This window comes from Alligator sinensis, unplaced genomic scaffold (genome assembly GCF_000455745.1).
Source record: "Alligator sinensis unplaced genomic scaffold, ASM45574v1 scaffold642_1, whole genome shotgun sequence".
NCBI classification, from domain to species: Eukaryota; Metazoa; Chordata; order Crocodylia; family Alligatoridae; genus Alligator; species Alligator sinensis.
This window is the reverse complement of record NW_005842289.1, coordinates 1,513,140-1,534,143: the sequence shown is the minus strand read 5'-3', so window position 1 is coordinate 1,534,143 and position 21,004 is coordinate 1,513,140. Positions and strand designations below refer to the sequence as shown.

General features: G+C 46.8%; 2 protein-coding genes across 5 annotated transcripts in view; one reads left to right on the top strand and one right to left on the bottom strand.

Moving 5' to 3' along the window:
- Positions 1-241: 241 nt before the first annotated feature.
- On the top strand, positions 242-9,760 carry TMEM208 (transmembrane protein 208). Its single transcript, XM_025209431.1, has 6 exons — positions 242-259; positions 589-684; positions 1,758-1,817; positions 2,258-2,394; positions 7,891-7,975; positions 9,274-9,760. Exons 3-6 carry the CDS (start codon positions 1,794-1,796, stop codon positions 9,409-9,411), a joined length of 384 nt encoding a protein of 127 aa, XP_025065216.1. The 5' UTR covers positions 242-259; positions 589-684; positions 1,758-1,793; the 3' UTR covers positions 9,412-9,760.
- A 6,690-nt stretch (positions 9,761-16,450) lies between these two features.
- Positions 16,451-21,004, bottom strand: part of KIAA0895L (KIAA0895 like) — a 77,582-nt gene continuing 73,028 nt past the window's right edge. For all 4 annotated transcript variants that reach the window (XM_006028097.3, XM_006028098.3, XM_025209446.1 and 1 more), the window contains one exon: positions 16,451-17,763. In XM_006028097.3, the coding sequence (XP_006028159.1) occupies positions 17,599-17,763 (165 nt within the window). In that variant the 3' untranslated portion in view covers positions 16,451-17,598. The remainder of the gene's footprint in view (positions 17,764-21,004) is intronic.

Sequence of the window (21,004 nt, the reverse complement as noted above, 5' to 3'; positions counted from 1 at the left end):
CCAAGGCTGCAGGGGATGCAGTGGCAGAGGTGGGCATAGCAGCCAGGTGCCTGGGGGCCGGCTTTGGGGGGGGGGGGGGGGGGGGGGCGGGGGGGCGTTTTAGCGTGTGTCCCGCAGGCGGGCGCCGAGCTGGCAGCGCGCGCCGCTGCGGCCGGGCAGCCTGGCGTGGGCAGAGCTGCGAAGGCCTCTTTCTGTTGCCCAAGTGCACAGCGGAGACGCAGGCCGGGGGAGCTGCCCGAGGGGGCTGTGAGGGCGGGAGGTAGGTCGCAGGCCGGATGAAACACCGGCACCCTGGGAGAGCGCCGTGCTGTGAGAAACGTAGAGGGCTGCGAGTGAGTCCTGGTCTCCAGGGGCTGTGCCCCCGTGCAGTGGAGTTGGGGACCCTTTTCCCATGACAGATAACGGATGCTTCATTCTTGGTGCCATGACAACGAAAACAGGGCTCCTTCAGCCGAGTTACTCCAGGCCTCCACAGCTGGGTCAGGTGGCAGCAAGTCCTGGAGCAGTGCAGCATGGGGGGACCATGACAGGGTGGGAGTAGTGATGCAATGATGCTTGTGCTAAGGGCGCTTTCTTTTCTCTACCCAGCCCAAAGGAAAAGTGGGAACTAAAGGAAAAAAGCAAATCTTTGAAGAGAACAAAGAGACTCTGAAATTTTACCTTCGAATCATCCTTGGAGCGAACGTGAGTGCATGATGCTCTCTCCTTCTGACCGATGAAGCCCAAACCTTTTGTCTGAAGTTGGTGACCGGAAAAGCAAGTGCCTCATGCCACAAAGTTGCTTCCTCTCTAATGCCCACTTTTGCCTGATTACACTAGGTGGGACCTGAAAGCTTGAAAGCTAAAGGGTTGTCACCCTGGGCTGACAGCTTTGTTTCAGTCAGGGAGGGTTTGAAAAGGCTCATATGGCCCCAGGTACTTTCTGCCCTTGGGGACAGTAGAACAAGAGGTGATGTGTACTACTGAATCCCCAGAGACATGGGACAAAACCAATGCTTAAGCTCTTAAAATGAGTAAGAGGAGAACAAGCCTAATTTCCATTGCCTCTGGAAATGAGGTGACTGGAGGGTAAAGGCAATATTGCCAACTCTCATGATTTTTGACATTGTTCTTAAAATCTATGCTTCGGGAACGTGAAAAACTTAGCTCTTTCTTTGATATATACATACATATATATCAAAGAAAGAGCTAAGTTTTTCACATTCCCGAAGAATAGACTTTGAGAACAACGCCAGAAATCTTGAGAGTTGGCAATACTGTAAAGGCTCATTTGGAGGTGGGAAGGGCATTAATTCCCCCCCAGATACTGAGGTTTTTACATGGCTTTTTAATTGTGTTAGAGGATGAGAGAGGTATGGCCACAGAAATGAGACTTGGAATTCCACCCCCCTGCTACTTGTACCAGTTGGCTTACTGCTTGTAGTGGTGGTAGGTGTGGCTACAAGGTTTAAAAGGACTAAGCAGGTACCAGAACAGTAAGGAGCTGTCCTTCAGTCTGCAGTCAGGCCATTGTTTCTGTCATGCTACAATCAGCTCAGGTGCCTGTGACATGCTCAGCTCTGGTTGTTCCCTTTTGGAGTCAGCTCTAGCTTTCTGGCCCCAAGGAGCATGCCAAGAGCTTGTCACCTTGTATTGTATTGTTACCTGAGGCGCACACCAGACTTGGGGGAGGACCCAAACCCTATCACAGGCTTGATGTTTTCCTTCTCTCATGCTTACTGACATAGACTGCTGGTTTCTGTTTCCTTTCTCTTCAGGCAATTTATGGAGTTGTAAATCTGGTGGTCTTCTATATGACAGCCTCCTTCTGGACCTGGGTAATTACCTCTGTTTCTTGTCTACCCAAGGTTGAGGAAAGATATAGCAGATAGGGGTGTTATTGGTTACATTTTCCTAGCTTTCCTCCTGCTTCTCACTGTGGCTGTGAAGAACCTTTCCTGGGGTGGTGAAAACTCTACCCCTCCCCCAATCTTACAGGGTTTTGTCTGGAATGGAGCTTTCATTCATGATTTCTTGGGCCTGATACCTCCTGAATGTTCTTGTGCTGCTCTGCTAAGCTAAATGTAAGCTGTATTTACCCAGACACATGGAGCCCATGTGAGGAAAGAATAGGTCTCGGGCAAGCAGCTGTGGGGGTGGAGAGCATCTGCCTAGCATCACAGGTTTGAAATGCCAGTGCAATAAGAGGGCATGTGGCTTCATTCATGACCCTTTACCTGGGGCCCATTCATGACTGACCTGTGTTTCCTTGTTGCAGGTTGCATTTGTGTTCAGCTTGGTGGTCTACGGTGCCAGTTACCGCTCCATGAGCTCCATGGCAAAGCCGTCTTTCACAGACGATGGCAGCCTGGCTGATGGAGGGATTGACCTGAATATGGAGCAGGGCATGGCAGAGTGAGTGTCCACACCCACACAAGTCCAGGTGAGCAGGACCTGCTGCCTGAGCGCACATAGCCCTGTGTATCCCAGAGACCATTGGAAGGAACAGGCAGAGCCTCGGCTCTGGAGAGCAGCTATCATTGTACAGAGTTTGCCTCCCCAGCTGACTTCCCATGTGGAGAGCATTGGGAAGCCCTTATCATTGTGGTCATTCCAGCTCTGGTGAAATTACCTTCCAGTACTACGTCTTTGTTTCTAGTTATGCCTCAGAATGTCAGACATGGGGCGCCATATAGAATGTGTCAGGCTGGACGGGGCCTTCTCCAGGTTCTATAGACAGAATCACTCCGTGGCCAGAGCCATCTCTTCTCTCCTCCCTGGCCAGTTTGCTTCTCCCTTTGGTTGTTATCTTCTGTCCCCACTTCACTTTTCTCCTGTGCATTGACAGGCAGAGTAGGAGGTTTAGTTCACAGGCAGCCTTTCCCCATTTGCACCTTTTTGAGGTGACAGGGCTTTTTTCCTTGGGCAGGCTGCCTGCAGCACTTATGCAACAGTGCTTTCCTTGAAACAGAGTAAGGGTTGTTAACAAGTGAGAGAGAGAGTTTGTTCAGTGCCTCTCAATTAACCCCTGCTAGAGCAGACACCCCAGTTCAGTGACAGTACCAGCAAGTCAGTCTTATAAATTTAAAATCAAGTTCTTGGTCTCTGACCTCTCCTCTCAGAGATCCAGGCTGTACTCCAGAGAAATAGAGTAAGACAGAGTCCTCTCCCTCAGCTTATTCCACCTGTTTGTTGAGTCTTTGTTAGAGTGCATTGCCATCCATCAGGTGAAGTATTTTGTTTGTGTGCACTGTCCCTGTCTCTCCACCCCCTCTGTTTTGTCTATTTAGGTGATAAACTCTTGTGGTGGGGACTGTCTCTGGGTGTGTTGAGAGCCTAGTGCAATGGACCCTGTTCGTGGTTGATCCCTAAGCGCTGCTGTAATATGAGTAGTAATGGAGGAAGGACTAGCCACATCTCAGCGAGGCTGTTACCAGAGGGGAAGCAGGTCAGAGTGGGTTAGCTATGCAAGTATCAAAAGTTGGTGTGGAGAATACAGAAGAAGCCTCACTACTTTGTAGCATGCTTGTCCATTAGACAGTTCTTGGAGGGACAGGCCTGTTGAGAGTTAAATAGGACAGTCAGGGAACATGTCTTCTGATATCCCTAAAGCAATGATGGTTGATGCTGGGGAGGGTATGCAGGTAGTGGATCAATCTAGATATGCACCTTTCATATTCTTTCCCTCTAAAGCATCTACTTTAGGCTACTGGACTGGACAGATGATTTGTGTGACCCATGTGGCATTCCTTACATTCTGTTGAAGTCTTGCCTTGAAAATCAAAAGGAGTTAAAGTGGTGATTCTTAGCCAGGACACTCGCTATGCCTGAAGAAGGGTGTTTGTGTCCAAAAACTTACAAAGAACAATTTTTTTCAACTATTTAGTTGGTCTCATAAAAGATATCACATCTACCCAAAGAACCTTGTATGCCTGTGTCCTGAGACCAATATGGCTACAACCAGCACCCCTAAAACACAGGAGATTTCAAATAGGAATCCAGAGTGTCAAAAACATTCTGATCTGTTATGGGCTGTTGAATTCTTGGCAGCAGAAGAATAGCTCTGTTTTCTGTAGTCAGAAAAACAAGCGACAGTTCAGAGCTGGCATTTTTGAGGGAGGGACTTGAGTCTAATGAGGAATGTTTTGAGCCTGAAAAGGTTGAAAACAGCTGGGTTAAAGTAACATGCCAAATTAGACAATTGACACTGCACTGCTTTACATTCAGGAGGCTCCTTCTGCAGGAAAGGTAATTTGGAAACCCAAATACTATAGTAAACCATGATGAGGTACTTAAACTGCACAGGGTGCCTGGATAACATTTCTGCCTTGCTCCCTGGAGTGACTCTCCCAAGCATTTCTTTTCTATTCTGTCTTTGGTTTTTTCCCTACTTTTTTGCTGCTTAACCTCTTTGTTCCAATCTTAAATGCTTTCTATGTGCATTGCTCTGCACAGGGCAGAACAGTACAGAAGAAACATGAGTGTGCTGTCTTCTCTGAAATCCTCCCCTACTGTAGGGAGCTGTTTGGAGGGATAATAAGGCCATGACTGATGCTCAGGAAAAGGTGAATCTCTTAAACGATTACTTTGCGTCAGTCTTCCCCCCCCCATCCAAAGGGGTCACCCTGTCAGATAGGACGCAAAACATCCAGGGGGTGGGAGATGGTCCCACAATTGACGTAGATCAAGTGAGGGAGCACCTCAAAAGACTTGACATCCGCAAGTCCGCAGGCCTAGATGGTATGCACCCAAGAGTCCTGAAGGAGCTAGCGGACTTCATAGCACGCCCTGTGGCGAAGATATTTGAGAACTCGTAGTGCTTGGGAGAGGTACTGGAGGATTGGAAAAGAGCCAACGTGGTCCCAGTCTTCAATGAAGGAAGGAAGGAAGACCCAGGGAATTACAGACCAATCAGTCTGACATCATCCCTGGAAAGATACTGGAGAAAATTATCAAGGGTTCCATCAGCAGCAGGCTAATGGAAGGCAACTTTCTGAGTGCCAGCCAACATGGCCTTGACCAACCTTGTCTCCTTCTATGATCAGGTGACGCATTGCCTGGACAAGGGAGATGAGGTTGTTGTCATACATCTGGACTTCAAGAGGGCTGTTGACTTGGTCTTCCATGATGTCCTCGTGACTAAGCTGGAAAACTGCGGCCTCAACCATCTCACGGTCTGATGGCTAGAGAACTGACTCTGGGGTCGGACCCAAAGAGTACTGGTTGATGGAAGCAAATCAACATGGCGCGAGGTGACTAGTGGTGTCTCTCAGGGCTCAGTACTCAGGCCAGTACTCTTCAACATTTTCATTAATGATCTGGATTTGGGCATCAGATGTAGATTGGCAAAGTTTGTGGATGACACTAAACTATGGGGGAAGGTGGTCACGCTGGAGAACAGGTTGGGGATACAGACCAACCTGGACAGGCTTGCAAGGTGGGCGGACCAAAACCTGATGGCATTTAATGCAGAGAAGTGCAGGGTACTTCACCTTGGGAGGAAAAACCAGCTTCATACGTATAGGCTTGGCAGTGCTGCGCTTGCTAGCACCACAACTGAAAGAGACTTGGGGATATTGATTGACCACAAGATGAACATGAGCCACCAATGCGATGCCGTGACCAGCAAAGCAAACTAAACTCTGGCATGCATCCTCCGATGCATCTCAAGCAAAACCAGGGCTGTCATCTTTCCGCTCTGCTCAACCTTAGTGAGGCCACAGCTGGAGTACTGTGTCCAGTTTTTGGGCCCCCCCACTTCAGGAGGGACATGGATAAGCTTGAGAGAGTCCAGAGGAGAGCCACCTGCATGATCAAAGGCCAAAAGAGCAAGTCTCATGAGGAGAGGCTGAGGGATGTGGGACTCTTCAGCCTGGAGAAGAGAAGGTTCAGGGAGGACTTGGTAGCAGCCTATAAGTACATGAGGGGCATGCACCAGGATCTGGGAGAACAGTCTAGGGATAACAAGGTCCAATGGCCACAAATTTCTGGAAGGCCAATTTAGATTGGACATAAGGAAAACCTTCTTTGTGTTCTGTGTGTCCAGGGTCTGGAACAGACTCCACTCACAGGTGGTGCAACACCTACTCTGGGCTCGTTCAAATGGCTTTTGGATGTTTATCTTGCAGGAGTCATTTGACCCCAGCAGACCTCCTGCCTACGTCAGGGGCCTGGACTCGATGATCTTCCAAGGTCCTTTCCAGTCCCTAATATCTATGAAACCATTCAACCTAGTGTTTCTCAGCAACCTGGCAGTAACACACAAGCACGTGTATACTAGGTATTGATGGGGGAGATAATCGGCAGAGAAGCAGAACTTGGGTCGGGGTTTCTGTTGGCTTGTTATAAACATGGAGGTAACTGGGACTGAAACATTCCTGGATCATATAAGTAGTATCTTTCCTTTCCATGTACTGCTGCCAGGGTCCCTTCAGCCTGTGCAGCTCAGAGTTGGGTTTACTTGCCTGAGGCAAGACTAGAATTTTGTCCCATTATAAATATTGCACACAAAAAAGCCCCAACATTAATACAACAGAGCTAGTGCTACAAAGCACCAAAGACATAAAATTCAAGTTTCTTGCTTAACTGAGCCTCTGCCTCCATGCATCTGCGCCTGAGCAGTAGTGTTAGGCTATGGGAACCCATATTTTCACAATAATTGAGTCCCATTATTTTCTAGAATAATTGATACAGGTGTGCAAAGTACTATTTATTCTGCTGCATTCACTGTTAGGTGAATGGCCACCTGCCATGTGAAGTACTTTTGGAAGCATCAGGTGACATCTCCAAGTAATGATGCTGTCCCTGTGACATGATTCACTGTGCTACAGTTCATGTGAACCACTGCTGGTTTGAAATGTATTTCCATTGCTGTTTCAAAAATGAGTGGATGTTGCACCCACCTTCAGGGAGGTGGGCAAATGGTCCTATGGTGTAACATCATGTGTTTTGCACTCCAGTGTGAGATAGGGTAATGAAGTGTCACCTACTTCACCTCAGCTTTCTTAATGCTCCATTTGTGGCTGTAGTCTATGCATGCACCAACCCAATTGTTCTTAGTTCCATTATGTTGTAGTCAGTGTAAGTGCAGAGCTTTGAGTTGCTCGTACACAATAGTACATGTAGGTCTTTACCCAGGCTCAGAAGAAGTGTATTGTGCAGCAGCTGAGTAGTATGGTGCCATAATTGCTGACGTGTCCAGCCCACACCAACCAGCAGCTTTCAGTGCCAATCTTTGGCATCATATTAATTTTGTGTGTGTATGTAGGGGGATGGGGAATGGAATCTGCAGAAGAGACTTGGCTAATTGGGGTGGGGATTATCCCTCCCTGTGGCATGTATGGTTTACACCGGGTGTAATTTTCCATTAGAGGTGCTCCCCAGGAGTTCAGAACTATGTACAGCTGTGCATGTGCCCAGGAAATGGCCTGTCTGTGCCCAGGGTTGGCTGTCATGTCATGGAATTGCAAAGAGAACCCTGTCTCCGTGGTGCTGCCAGACAGGAGCATGTGAGCTGACTCACCTTTGTGTAGGATGTGGGTCATAAGGAGCTTCCTGCAATTTCATTCGTCTTCTTTCAGTTTCATTAATTCTTTTCCCCAGCCCCTCCCTGCCCTCCCCCCATGACGTCCCAGCCTCCAGGCCCCATTGATTTTTGGCCAAATTTTAGTCAATCCATAAGATGCGATTCTGACCTGGGCTCACGCAGTAGATGTTTTTATTAATTGTAATGCAAATCCTGTTTGGGCTGAGACCAAGCCTGGGGCTGTTTGTTCCCAGACAAGAGTTGGTCAGGATTATATTGCAGAGTTTGCTGTGGGGGTTGGGACTGCAAATGTACTAGGACAGAAAATTATATGATCTGTGCTCTGGACTAGTGAAATTAACATGCAGCTTTTTCCTGTCTTGCAGGCATCTCAAGGATGTGATCCTGCTGACAGCCATAGTCCAAGTGCTCAGCTGCTTTTCCTTCTATGTCTGGTACTTCTGGCTCTTGGTAAGCCTTATGGGCATTCTTACCCCTCTTTCCTTCCCTTCCCTTCCCCTAATTTATACCCTGCCCTTTGCCACACTTTTTTGCATGGACACATGATGTATAGCCCTACACTAGCATAACTTACTTGAATTACCTGGGAAAACTCAGGGGTAAAACAAGTGTTGTATGTCTGCAGCTGATCCTGACAGCCCTTTGCCCACGTAAAATGGACTGTTTCTTGCTCCCATACTGTCTAGTGTCTTGTGCACACAGTTGCTCTAGAACAGCTGCTTATCTGTCTGTTCTGGATCCTGGTGTACAAAACTAATGGTAGTAACACCAGTAAACGTCCCATGTCCATGCCCCTGATTCCCCAGCCCAGCTAAGAGCTGACTTATGGTAAATCATGCCATCTCCATTCCTGGTGTATATAAGAAAGAAGGCCATTATACAAGTGAAAGATAGAACTAATTTTAGACACCTGTCAAAATGACAGAGTAGAAATACAGAGGTCCAGAAGGTGATGGTAGAACGGCAGAAGGAGACATGGCATTGGGAGTAGGCACAGCAAAATTATGATTTGTGAGAGTACTTCACACATTGTTCTTCAGTTCACATGGGGCCCTGTGTGAATTCAGGTGCTCAAAATTCTGCACCTCAGACAATCAAATGGTTAATTTGTTGGATCTCTCTGATTTACACCTGCTGTGTTCAAATGATGTTCATTTAAATACAGTTTCATGCAGAGACTGATTAGAGACCCAAGGCAACTCTGTTAACCTGCTGTGTCGGTAATACATGCCTTAAAGAATGCTTAAAACAAGCAGTTATCAAGATGGTTCATCAGCATTCTTCTGTGTGGTGGAGCATACAAGTGTTCACATCACCATCAGTGCTAATTAGCTCCTTTATTGTAAATTCTGGCAGAAGAGGCCTGGACTGAATGAACCAAGGAAAGTGAACAGATTGTATTTGTGGGAGTAGGGCTGTGGGGAGGACAGTAACGCCCAGTTTCTAGGGAGCTGAGCCTGTTTGTGGACAAATAGGAGTTGAAGGAAAGATTTTCATCAATAGGGCCTAACGTTAGGTCACTGAGTTTGTGTTTAGGCACTGAAATAAGGATCCCTTTTTCCAGCAGTGCTGAGCACCTGTCCTTGCCTCCCTTCAGCACCTAGTTTAGTGCACTTGGCAGTAGCACAACACAGTTTAATCCTGGTGCCCTGTCCTTGGGGTCTGATTCCTACAAGCTTGCGTATTACCTGGTGCCAAAGCTGCATCCTGCTGGGACTGACTGTGGTGTCTCCACTTGTTTTATCCAGGCTCCAGGACGGGCACTCTATCTGCTTTGGGTGAACATACTGGGGCCGTGGTTCACAGCTGACTCTTCAGCTGTAAACCAGGAGCCGAATGAGAAGAAGCAGCGCCGACAAGAACGCCGACAGATGAAACGCTTCTAGCTGCACACAGGGAGATGGATTGCATCTGATCCATCATCTCCATGTTGTTACTTTGTCAGGGATGCGATTTAAACCAATCAGAAACCGTCACAGTGTCTGTGCCCCTCCCCCCCATTAATTATGTTTCGCTCTAGAAGCTGCAAGAACTTCCCTTGACTGGTCCTGAGGATCACATCGGGGAGGGGCTCCACTAATTGGGGCCTTACTCAGTGTCATGCCAATGGGACGGGGAGGCTATGCTGGGATGCATGTAAATATCTTTTTAAAGCAGTGCTGTACTGATCTTGGGGGGAGGGGGGAGCTTGCAATGCTGCAAGAAATATTACATTAAAGAACAGAGTCTAAGTGATGGGACTGGTGTCTCACGATTCCTTTAGGGTTTGTGGGGACTGTGCTTGGGGACAGGTCCTGACTTAAAATCAAGGGTTTTGGCAAATTCAGGCTCAAGATGATGGAGAGCAACCTGATCTCTCAGCTTGAGCCCCTGTATCGCTATGGAATCATAGAAACACAGGGCTGGAAGGGACCTGGAGGGATCATTTAGTCCATCCCTGTCTAAGCCATCCTAGTCAACTGTTCATCTAATCTGCACTTAACTTCCCAAGACCATTGGACATGGACTTGAACTCTACAGTGGGATTTTTAAGACACTTTCCCCAGGGTGCTAGGCAGCTGGAAATTATTCTGGTCCTAGCATACATAATGTGTAGGGCAGGAGGAATTGGCTGTTGCAAGTATTTGGAGGTGGTCTCTGGTCTATATTTATTTCTCTTTATGGAGCTGAAATCTTGCTGATGAGGTCATGAGAAGACTTCTGCTGTCTCTGGGTAAAGGTGTAGCTAACATCCTCTCCTGACACACAAAGAGCTAAGCATGATGGGCCAGTTCCATTACAGGCCCAGGCATGGAGTGCTGAGACTGGGCAATGAGTTGGAAACAGGTATGCTCAGTGCATGGTATTGCTCAGATGTGGGGATTCAGGGATGGGCTTACACTTGGCATGCCTGAGCACCCATGCATTGAGATGGAGAAAGGTATGAGACCCTCCATCAAGATAGGGAGTGGTTTATACCAGAACAAGCTTGTTTAGTTTTGATTTACCTAAGCGCACACTACTGAGATGAATGGGCTGCTTCAGAAACATGAAAACAGTCTTCCAGAGATTCGAAGAACTTTCAGAGCCCCTTCCTCTTGCACTACCCCTAAAGTAAAGTATGGCATCCAGGTCTCCCTTTCTGCTTCCAACTGTATGTTGCCTCACAGTGTATTGACAACTGCTTTCCTATATCTCCTCCACCCATGCTGATGGCCTACAGGACTTGGTTGTTGAAGGGCAACAAAGTGGTTATTTCTAGGATGGCTCCTTGTGTGCTCTAGTTTGACCCCTGACTGCCAACACAACCCACAGGACAGTTACAGCCCCCAAACATGGGTAGTGTGGAACTATGGCTGACTAGCAGTGCCTCATTGCCTTTCCAGAAGATGAAGTGTACCTATGCTTACTTTTTATAAAACCCAGTAGATACACATGGTCCAGATGTGGCCAAAGGGTACACCAGTTGCCGGTGATAGCCACAGCCTGTGGCTGCTGGGAGGTATACCTCAGTCCTGTCAAACAGCTAAGTTGCAACTGTAGCATGCAGCCAGCCACCTCCAGCAGAGCTAGCAGACACCTTGAGCAGGAGCCTTGCTGACATGCAGAAGTGGCAGTCACACATCAGAGCATTGAGTGAAGAGTGCGTGGAAATGCAGTCCTCACTAGCACCATGGGTCACAGTCCCCCTGCCTTTGCCCTGCATATCCCCTCTCCATCGAGAGACAGGTCACCAGGTGGAGCTGGAGTTGTAAATGCATTGTAAATACCAAGGAAATGACTTCTATCCCCATGGGGCAGGCAGATTCCTTTCAGCATGGGGGCCTGCATGGTCTCTCCTTAGGGATCTTCTGGGAACTGCCAAACAAAACAGATTATATCTATGCTAATTTTGCTTCATAATGAAGACAGGTAATCCATTGGAGGGTTTTCTTTTTAAGCTTTTGTTCTTGTATACCAAACTAGGGACAAGAATCTATGATTGAATAGGAAAATAGAAGGATTATGACATAAGTGAAATGAATAAGCCAACTCAATGTTCTGCTGTGTGACCAGGAAGCAATTTTTATTGTCTGTTTTTTTATGTATATAGTACCTATTTAACTCAAACATTTGCCAAAAGTTGGAGAAAAATGGTCTGTGGAAAATACATGAGCTCTGGTTTTTTTCTCCCTTTGCATTTTTCAGCCTGGGCATCTTCGTTAGATGACTGTGTGCTACAAGATTTGAAGAGAAAGACTTGAAACAGAAATCTTTCCTTTGTATGTAAAATACTTTCTATTTGGGAGGCTACAAATGACCAACAGTCATAAACTCCTACAAGACAGTTTTAGGCTGGATGTAAGAAAACATTTCTTTACTGTCTGAGCCCCCAAGACCTGGAATAGACTCTCTACGGAGGTGGTGCAGGCACCTACTCTGGACTTATTCAAGAAACGCTTGGATACTTATCTTTCTGGGGTCCTTTGACCCTAGCTGACTTTCTGCCCCTGGGGCAGGAGGGCTGGACTTGATGATCTTCGAGGTCCCTTCCAGCCCTAACGTCTATGAAATCTCAGAGCTCATTTTGGTTCCAGAGCCAGATTCTGCCCCTGCTGTCATCTCATTTCATGCCTCTCCTGTGTGCCCTGCAGTGGCAGCATACTTGGTCAGAAATTCAGTTTTTTTGCTTGGATTGCACAGTGCATATCACTTTCAGTGTCATTTCCCAGGGAAATAATGAAATCCTGGTATTTGTTATGGGCAATTTAACTTGGAGGGCAGCAAGTCACATGTATTTGTTTTAAATGCATCATGTAAATAAAATGTAAAGCAGGAAACTAGAGAGAGAGAAAGTACCAGGTCAAAAGTAATAAATGGAAGACAAATGTATGTCTGGCATTACCTAGCACTGTGCTGTGATGGAGTTGTCTCAGTCTGCATGAAAGTAGAGTGACTGCATGTTTTAGTGCTGCAGGATTGTGGTTATCTTCCAGTACTGAAATACTTTGCAGGTTGATTGAAATCAGAAACCCAGAACCATAGTCATAGCTCAGTTAATTCTGAAAACAATGTTGACTTTCATACTCTGACCATTCATTGCTATCAGCCAATCAGGCTGCAGAGATTAGCCTAATCCACATGCATTATTCTTCTGTAACTGCTGTCTGCATTTTAGATACTTTGCTGGTAGAAGTACTGCTGAGAAGTACCCTGGGAAGATACAGATTATAGTGGAAAAATAACTTCCACAACCCGTGCCTCTACACTAACTCTCCCGATGAGCCTGTTAATATATTGAGCAAGGGGGAGACAGACCTGTTATACAAAGCCCCTAGAAAGATGCATCCCACACTCCCTTTCCAACACAAAAGGATTTGTTCCACATCACCGTTTCCAACCTTGGAGAGCAGCCTTGGACAGAGGCCCCTGAAGGGCAGCATCTACCCCTAAAGCAGGTAAGCTGTCTCCATTATGTTTGCCAGTCCCAAAGAACTCATCACAGACCGGTACAGAGACCTACCCCATATTCAGAGCCTGCAGGAGACTGCCATAGCCATGCCTGTGCCTGTGCTAGCAAGGTTCTCAGAGAGCTGAGGCAGTGAGATGCTGTTTTCCCAGTAACCTGATCCAAACTGGGAGATCTGGTACTACAGTAGATGGTAGTCAGCCAATGAGTACTGAATGATGGTTTTCTTAGTGAGGGTCAGAGTATAAATTCCTTAGCAGAAGCCCTGCCCATTTTCAGTGACTCCTACTCTTCCCCAGTCAGAAAAGACATGGCTGTGGCAGGAAGTGTTTTTTGCCACCTCTGGGACCTTGGTGAAGACAATGGCTGCAGCTCAAGTGAGGACAAGCCAGCATTTGCCCCTTCAGATATCTTCACCACAGCTCAGTCTGAGTTGGTCTGTGAAGTAACATGAAAACTCCTCATACATGCCAGATGTGTAATGGAGTTAGTTCAAGTTCCCCTGCTGGAAACAACCCCACTGACTAGGCCCCAGCCGGTATGAAATGAAGGCAGGGGATAACATTTCAAAGCCCCATTGGCAGCATCAATAACAGGGTGCAGAACCGTTCTTTACCCAGGGTGTTTAAATAGGTTAAGTCTTTCAACCTTTCTTGTGTGCACAGGGTCATGCTTCTTCATGCTGAATACCAGTAATTTACAGTGGTGCTGGAAATGGACCTACTTGAATACTGCTGTGTGTGTGTAAACTGCAAACGCTTTGCAAGCTTACTTGTTTTGCCTACACAAGTAATGAGGCTGATGACAGCACAGGTGGTGACTTTTGTCTGACTGGGATATGAGTAGCATTATGCTTGGTGACCTGATTTGTTGCTGATCAAAGGGACAGAATATTTTAAGAAATGCTAGGTGAAAATCTGGATGGTGAGAAGTGAAGTAACAGCACAGGGAGGTTAGGTCCTTGACCATGGGCAGGACTTTAGTGGAACTTAAGCTGTTCGTGCCTCAGCTATTAATTACCACAAGGAGTGGGGCCAGTACCACATCTGTAAGGACACCTCTTTTTGAGCTCAGGCTTTTCACATTTTTGAGCAGGTCTCTCGAGGACTTAGAAGTAGGTGACATTTGAACCGCTATGGAAAGGGGGTGATTTTCAGTCTATTTTAAAATAACTCAAGGCAAAGTGCCCATTCCTCCATCTGGATTAGACCATTTTATTAGGATGCAAAATCAGTGACTCCCCTGATTGTCTTGGAAGAACACCATGGAGGTGCCACGGGTGGAATGAACTGGAATAGCAGCCATGAAGATAGTTGAGTGCTGTTGAACGTCTCAGGCCATCATGTCATCAAGATAAGCCAATGCACCTGTTCTCCTGAGGCTCTGCAAGGAGGTAGAAAACCAAGAATCCACAGCTACAACAGTTGGACCTGTCAAAGCCCTGGAGGAAGTCCACCTTGTGTAAAGGACCAATCAGAAACCACCTGTTCCTCCTCAACGGCAGTCTTGATTCTGTACTGAATATCATGTATGCTAAAGGGTTTGGTATCTGTTAGACCCCGACTCCATGCGGCGCCCAATGACTAGGGAGATGACAGTCCAATTACCCGTGGATCCTGGTACTCATTAGCCAGAGCAGAGCAGGGAGCAAACACCAGCACACATTGCTCGCAACAGCTTTATTCAGAATGGAGACAGCTTCGGACCAGCTCCCTCACCGATAGAATACGGGGAGACGCAGTGAACAATAGTTTTTCCCCACATTTGTACACTTTGGTTTATACTCGTTAACATTCATTCCACCTCTGTCCCTCCTCCTGTTCCACCCATTTCTCCTCCCATTTCAAGCTCCACCTCTGTTTACTGTTTGCTTCATTAGCTTGGAATTGCCTATGCATTTCATTCATTTACATGTCTTTTTGCTATGAGCGCATGTCTAAGACCTTGACTCCTCCTCTTCGGTCAATGGGCGGACTTTGACCAAAACCTGGAAGCTTCCGGAGGCTTCTTCACCAATCACCATTCACCTTTTTGCATATATTCATCTCGGATTCTGTTACCAATTATGTGTTGTTTTCCACATTCCAGTCTGTTTTTCTGTCTTAGGTTGTACCATCTTCCACCTTTTTTGGGCCCCTGTATCTTATCTCGTTCCTTACTGTAGCTGGTTCACAGCACACAGACTCACACAGATTTACTTGCTGCTTTTTCCTCAGAAAATGGTTGACACAGTTAAGATGGTTACTTAGCATAAGCAAATGGATGGCTTAGCATAAGCATTCATAAGCAAAATCTGGTTGCCTAAGTATCTTGCAATATATTTTTAATATATCGTTCTGCCTTGTGGTTAGCAGCTCTGCTAGGCCACTGGTCATGCCCTTGATTCAGCTGCAAATCCAGTGCTCCCTAATAATTCAAATTATTGTCACCCTAACAGTATTCACCTGATGAAAAGAGGGAAGAGTGTCTTTGCAGGAATCCCTATCTATGCCTGGTGTTTCTAAAACACTTTCTAATGTGCAAATGAAGGTGTGAGTGTAAATGACGGGTAACATTTAGTCACATTTCTAGCAAATGCTACCTTAACAAACCCTGCTGAATCCTTGGTTGTAAAAATATGTGTGTGTAGAACTACTCTAGCAGGAAAGGGAAAGTGTGAGTTGTGAGTCACTTCAGCAAAAAAAAGGGTTTCACTTGAATAAACAGCAAAAGGGATGTAGCCAATAGTCACTGCCTCACAGGATGGAGATAGAGGCATCACCACTCATATTTCTGGGATTCATGTTTTGCAAGAATCAGATGTATATTGTATAACTTCATGGTTTGCCTATGTTCTTTGGATGATCAACTGTTGATTCCACTCCGTATCACTATTCATTTGTCAATGAAGTTGCCTCCAGTTGAAACATTGCCCTAAGACTGCAGTGTTCACCACTAGTTTAGTTATTAGAATTCTAGTGGCTGGTTTAGTTGGGATTTAAACTCAGTGTTGAACTGTTTGCTTGTTTATGAACTTGCAAAGAAACCCATAAGAGCTGACAGAACTTTTTTTCTTTCACAAGGACAATGAGTGTCAATCACCCCTGGAAGGCCAAAGGTAAACTCAGCTGAACAATTCAAGCCGCTTGGCTCTACTTCCAGCTTCATACCTATGTTTGGTATACCACAGCAAAGTACTGTGGCATGTGACCAGAGCCAGGAGTGCCAGCAGGTGAGGAAAGAGGTGCAGGATTGTGAGGTAGATCAGACAGCTTGGCGTACCATAGGGCTGCCCTCAGCCTCTCTCTCTCTCTCTCTCTCAGGCAAGCCCAGAAGTAATGCTTGGGAGTGGAGGATGGCACTTAGGTCTGCTCCAGAGCCATCTACTCCACCTAACTTCTGGTCTCTGGTGCACCCACTTGGGAGTGTTCAGGGCTTGTTTTGGTGGGAGGGAACCAGTACAGACATGCTCTTGCCTACTGCTGCTACTTCCAATAGAAACATGCACAGAAAAAAAATATTTTTGAGAAAAAAGTCTTTATTTGTGGCATTAAAATCCTTCTGACACCAAAGGAATAGCAAAGGTCAAAGACATTTTGAGGGGCAATTAAGTGACAGAGGATGGGACATAAACGAGCAGGTGACTGAGTGATGGAGGTGAGCGTGCCGAACAAGGCAAGCTTACTGACTAGGGGAGTTGGTGCTGTCAGAAGTTCATGGCATGCAGTCTAAATCAGATTGGTCTAAGCATGTCCAATTTCCCTCCCCCTCCTCACAGCCACCATCCCACTGCCCAGAGACATCGCCCCTTGACTGCGTGGTTTCTACATCATTCAAATACTATGGCGATAAACACATGTAAGAACCTGTATAGACTGATGGTGTTCCCTCATCCTGCTCCCCAAGGAAGTGTTACTTCCCCTCCACTGGTGTTCTAGGACATGAGCATAGCACTCTTCCACCTTTGCTTCTCCAGTGTCCAGTGCTCTTACACTTTTCTGAAGCAATATGCCATCCCTCATTTCCCTTCCACCACAACTCCCTCCTTGGTGTGTTTAACCTATGATCAGTGGAATTCACAATCATTTCACTTGTTCTGCTGAAGCATTTCTGCTCTCAGTCCTGGGTACAGACATTTCTCCACTATTGTTCCTTGTCCCTGTAAAAACATGGGGAACTGTACAGCCTCCTCTGAATGCAAACAAAAGGTTAAAAATAATCAAAGCTACTTCTCTCAAAGTAGTTCTCTCTAATGGCATTGCATGCACCTTAGCCATCAACGCCCCACCCCCCCACCACACACACATGCATATCCTGCAGGATACGTAGAAGTAAACTATGTCCTGCTGCAGGAATCCACACAAAAGCAGCTCCTTTACAGGATCCTATTCTGGAGGCGGGGGGCAAGAGGGGGGGAGGAAGCTTTGAAACCATGCAGTCTCCTTCAGCTGAGGACAGACAGACTGAACAGTCTCAAAATAAATAATGAATATATTGAACCCTGTGCACCCTGGCCACTCTCAATGCTTTGGACAGGCTGCAGTCTGACATACACAAGACAACTCCCTTCTGTGCCCAAGGCTTCATGACCAGAAGGCAGTGTGGCCTGGGAATCCAGGAAGTGAGCTGCAGCAGGGTCAGGTGGGTCATGTCCCCATTGACCTGGTCAGTCCGGCAGCAGCTGCTCAAGCTCCTTCTCGTTCAGTCTGTTGGTTGTGATGATATGGTCAAGTTGCTTCATGTACCGCCCCAGGTCCTGCATGAAATGGGGGATGCGAGCCTTCTCCAGGACCCCAAATTTCTTCAGATGATTCACATCTTCATAGGAGACCTGATGGAAAGAACATGGGCTCTTCATGCTCTTGTGGAAAACAACCCAAGGGAAATTCTTCATACTCTCAGCCCCCAGGGCATTCTTTTTCACTCACAACCACTAACCTCCTCCCTCATGCCATTATTTGTTACGTACAACCTCTCCACATCCACTGCTGGCAAACAGAGCAAAACAAAGAGGGGAGTGGGTACATGACCCCAGAAGGAGAGGAAATGAGGAGGATGTAGGATCTGCAGGAGTGGGTAGCTGATCCATATTTGTGTATGAAATGTCACTCGGTAGAGCCCATAGAAAAGAAGACATGAGAACTAGAGACACAACTGGGGGTGATAGAACTCAGATGCAAATTTGAGAACATGTTGGAGGAGAAGAAAGGAGGCTGCATAGACACCTGGAGACTTGCAAATACCTGCTGAATGAGAGGACAAGGAACCAATGGAAGAACATGACCATGAGCTGAAGGCAGTGGAAGAGAGTGGTCAGTGCTTGGGAAACAAAGTTGAGGAATAGGTTCACTGCACTGGAGAAGGACAAAGAGCATAAGATGGACAATATGGAATAGAAAGGAAACCATTCCCAACAGAAGAAAGGAAAGGACAAAGGAGAGAACCAGGGATCAGAGCCCAGGGAAGAATAAGTATGATGTACAGGGGACTGCAAAAGGAACAGAAGGCAGTATGATCTTCAGGCAGAAGGACGAATGGAAGGAGTAGGATCAGAGATTCACAAGAAGACCTAGAAGATGCAAGTCAGTGTGACTAGTTATTCTCCTTACTAAGAGTAATAAACAAGCTTTCCACTAATGCAGATCCAGAGAATAGAAGGGTGTACTGCCTGTTCAAAGTAGGGTTGTAAGTTATGAACCTGAGGCTGAAGAGCATCCTGCTGGGCACAGGGGAAAAGTCCACTGATTGTCCTTCACATCAGTACAAATGATACTGTAAAATTTCTGCTGGCACAGATTACTATGCCAGGTTGCAGAAGATGTTCAAAATGGAGGCTCATGTGATGTTCAGCAGAATTCTTCTGGTCCTCAGAGCTGGAGGATGAAGGCATGACAACATAATGCAGATCACCAGGTAGCTCAAGGACTAGTGCTTTGAGGAGGGTTTTAGAAGGTACCAACACTGAGAGACATGGGTGCCAAGTACGTGGGGGATCAAGGGACCTGCCCCCCACCTTGGGAAGAGGGCTGTCACCTGAAATGTGTAAAACTTTCCACATGCCCATCATTTTAGCCACCCCATCCCCCATCCCTCCCCATAGCAAAAATAAAAGTCAACACCTATGTTGAGAGACATGAAAGGAAGGTAGCCTCTTGAAGAATACACTCCACCTGACTACCTGGGGTGCTAACTTGTACCAACTTTCTGGAAGAAGAGTTAAAAAGAGCTTTAAACTAGGACATAACGCAGGAGGTTGGGAAATACTTGTGCAATTCTACAAGACATGGGAACAGGAAAATCACGTAAGTGAAGACCAAGGATAAAAGGACTTCAAAGGCAAGGAAGCCATCCAGTGCAGAGAAACTACAAGTACTGATGCCAGGTGTTGGGTAGACAGCACAGTTAGTAAAAGGACCACCTAATCCAGGTAGAAAAATCAGATCTAGTTAGTGAGAAACAACTGGGATGTTTTATACTGATGCAATAAGCCTGGCCAACAAAATGGAAGAGCTAGAATCAGTTAGGACTTGCAGGGAATCAGGAAGGCCAAAGCAGGGTTAGAATTTAGGCTGGCGACAAAAATTAAGGACAACAAAAAGTCTTTCTTCAAGTATATAGGGAACAAAAGGAAGGCGCAGGGTAGCATAGGACCCCTACAGGACAAACTAGGGCAATTGGTGACAGAGAGGGGGGACAAAGCTGAGCTCTTCAGTGAGTTCTTTTCATCTGTATTCCTAGACAAAGACCAAGACAAATCTCCCAATTGGATCATAGATAGACACAGGAGGGACACCAGCCCACCAAATGTTAGCACAGACTTAGTGAAGGGGCCCTTGGAGGGGCTGGATGTGTTCAAATCAGTGGGTCCAGATGAACTTCATCCAAGGGTGCTGAAGGAATTGGCCAGTGTCGTAGCAGGGCTGCTGGCACGGCTGTTCGAGCACTCATGGTGCTCCAGTCAGGTCCCAGAGGACTGGAAAAGGGCCAATGGAGTCCCTATTTTCAAGAAGGGGAGGAAGGAGGAACCAGGAAACTACAGGCCAGTTAGTCTCACCTCTATCCTTGGGAAAACTCTGGAAAAAATCATTAAGGATCACATATGTGGGAGCCCAGCAGGGGAAATAATGCTGAAAAGAAATCAGCACAGGTTCACTGCAGGTAGATCCTGCCTGACTAACCTTGTTTCTTTTTATGACCAGGTCACAAAATGCTTAGACACAGGAGTCAAGGTAGATGTCATTTACCTAGACTTTAAGAAAGCCTTTGATACAGTATCTCATTCTGTTCTCGTAAATAAACTGACAGGCTGTGATGCAGATGATTACATGGTCAGGTAGGTGGCAAATTGGCTTGGGGGTCGCACCCAGAGAGAGGTGGTGGACAAGTTGATAGCGACCTGGAAAGCAGATGCATGAACAGGTCCAGGGAGGTGATCCTTCCCTTGTACGCGGCACTGGTCAGGGCACAGTTGGAGTACTGCGTCCAGTTTTGAGTGCCGCACTTCAAGACGGATGCGGAGAATCTTGAGACAGTTCAGAGGAGGCCGCTCGTATGGTCAGAGGCCTTCAGGGAAGGCCCTATGAGAAGAGACTGAGGGACCTAGATCTCTTCAGCCTACACAAGAGAAGGCTAAGAGGTGATCTTGTGGCTGCCTATAAACTCATCAGGGGGGGGCAACAGGGAATAGGAGATGCTCTATTTACTAGGGCACCCCCTGGAGTAACTAGGAACAACGGCCAAAAATTGACAGAGCAGATTTAGGTTGGACATTAGAAAGAACTTCTTCACAGTAAGGGTTGCCAGCATCTGGAACGGGCTTTCAAGGGAGGTGGTGTTCTCCCCTGCCCTGGGGGTCTACAAGAGGAGACTGGACAAGCACCTGGCTGGTGTCATCTGACCCCAGCGCTCTTTCCTGCCCAGGGCAGGGGGTTATACTCAATGATCTACTGAGGTCCCTTCTGACCCTAATATCTATGAATCTATGAATGTCTGGTTCAGAGTGGGAAACTGGGTCTTTTAGGAATAATATTTATAGTTTCATAGTTGGTAGGGTCGGAAGGGATCTGAGCAGA

Excerpts from the sequence above, each read along its gene's own strand:
- TMEM208 (XM_025209431.1), top strand. The coding sequence starts at position 1,794 with ATGACAGCCTCCTTCTGGACCTGG. Across the intron at positions 1,818-2,257 it reads CAGCCTCCTTCTGGACCTGG|GTTGCATTTGTGTTCAGCTT; the intron begins GTAATTACCTCT and ends TCCTTGTTGCAG. Across the intron at positions 2,395-7,890 it reads ATGGAGCAGGGCATGGCAGA|GCATCTCAAGGATGTGATCC; the intron begins GTGAGTGTCCAC and ends CCTGTCTTGCAG.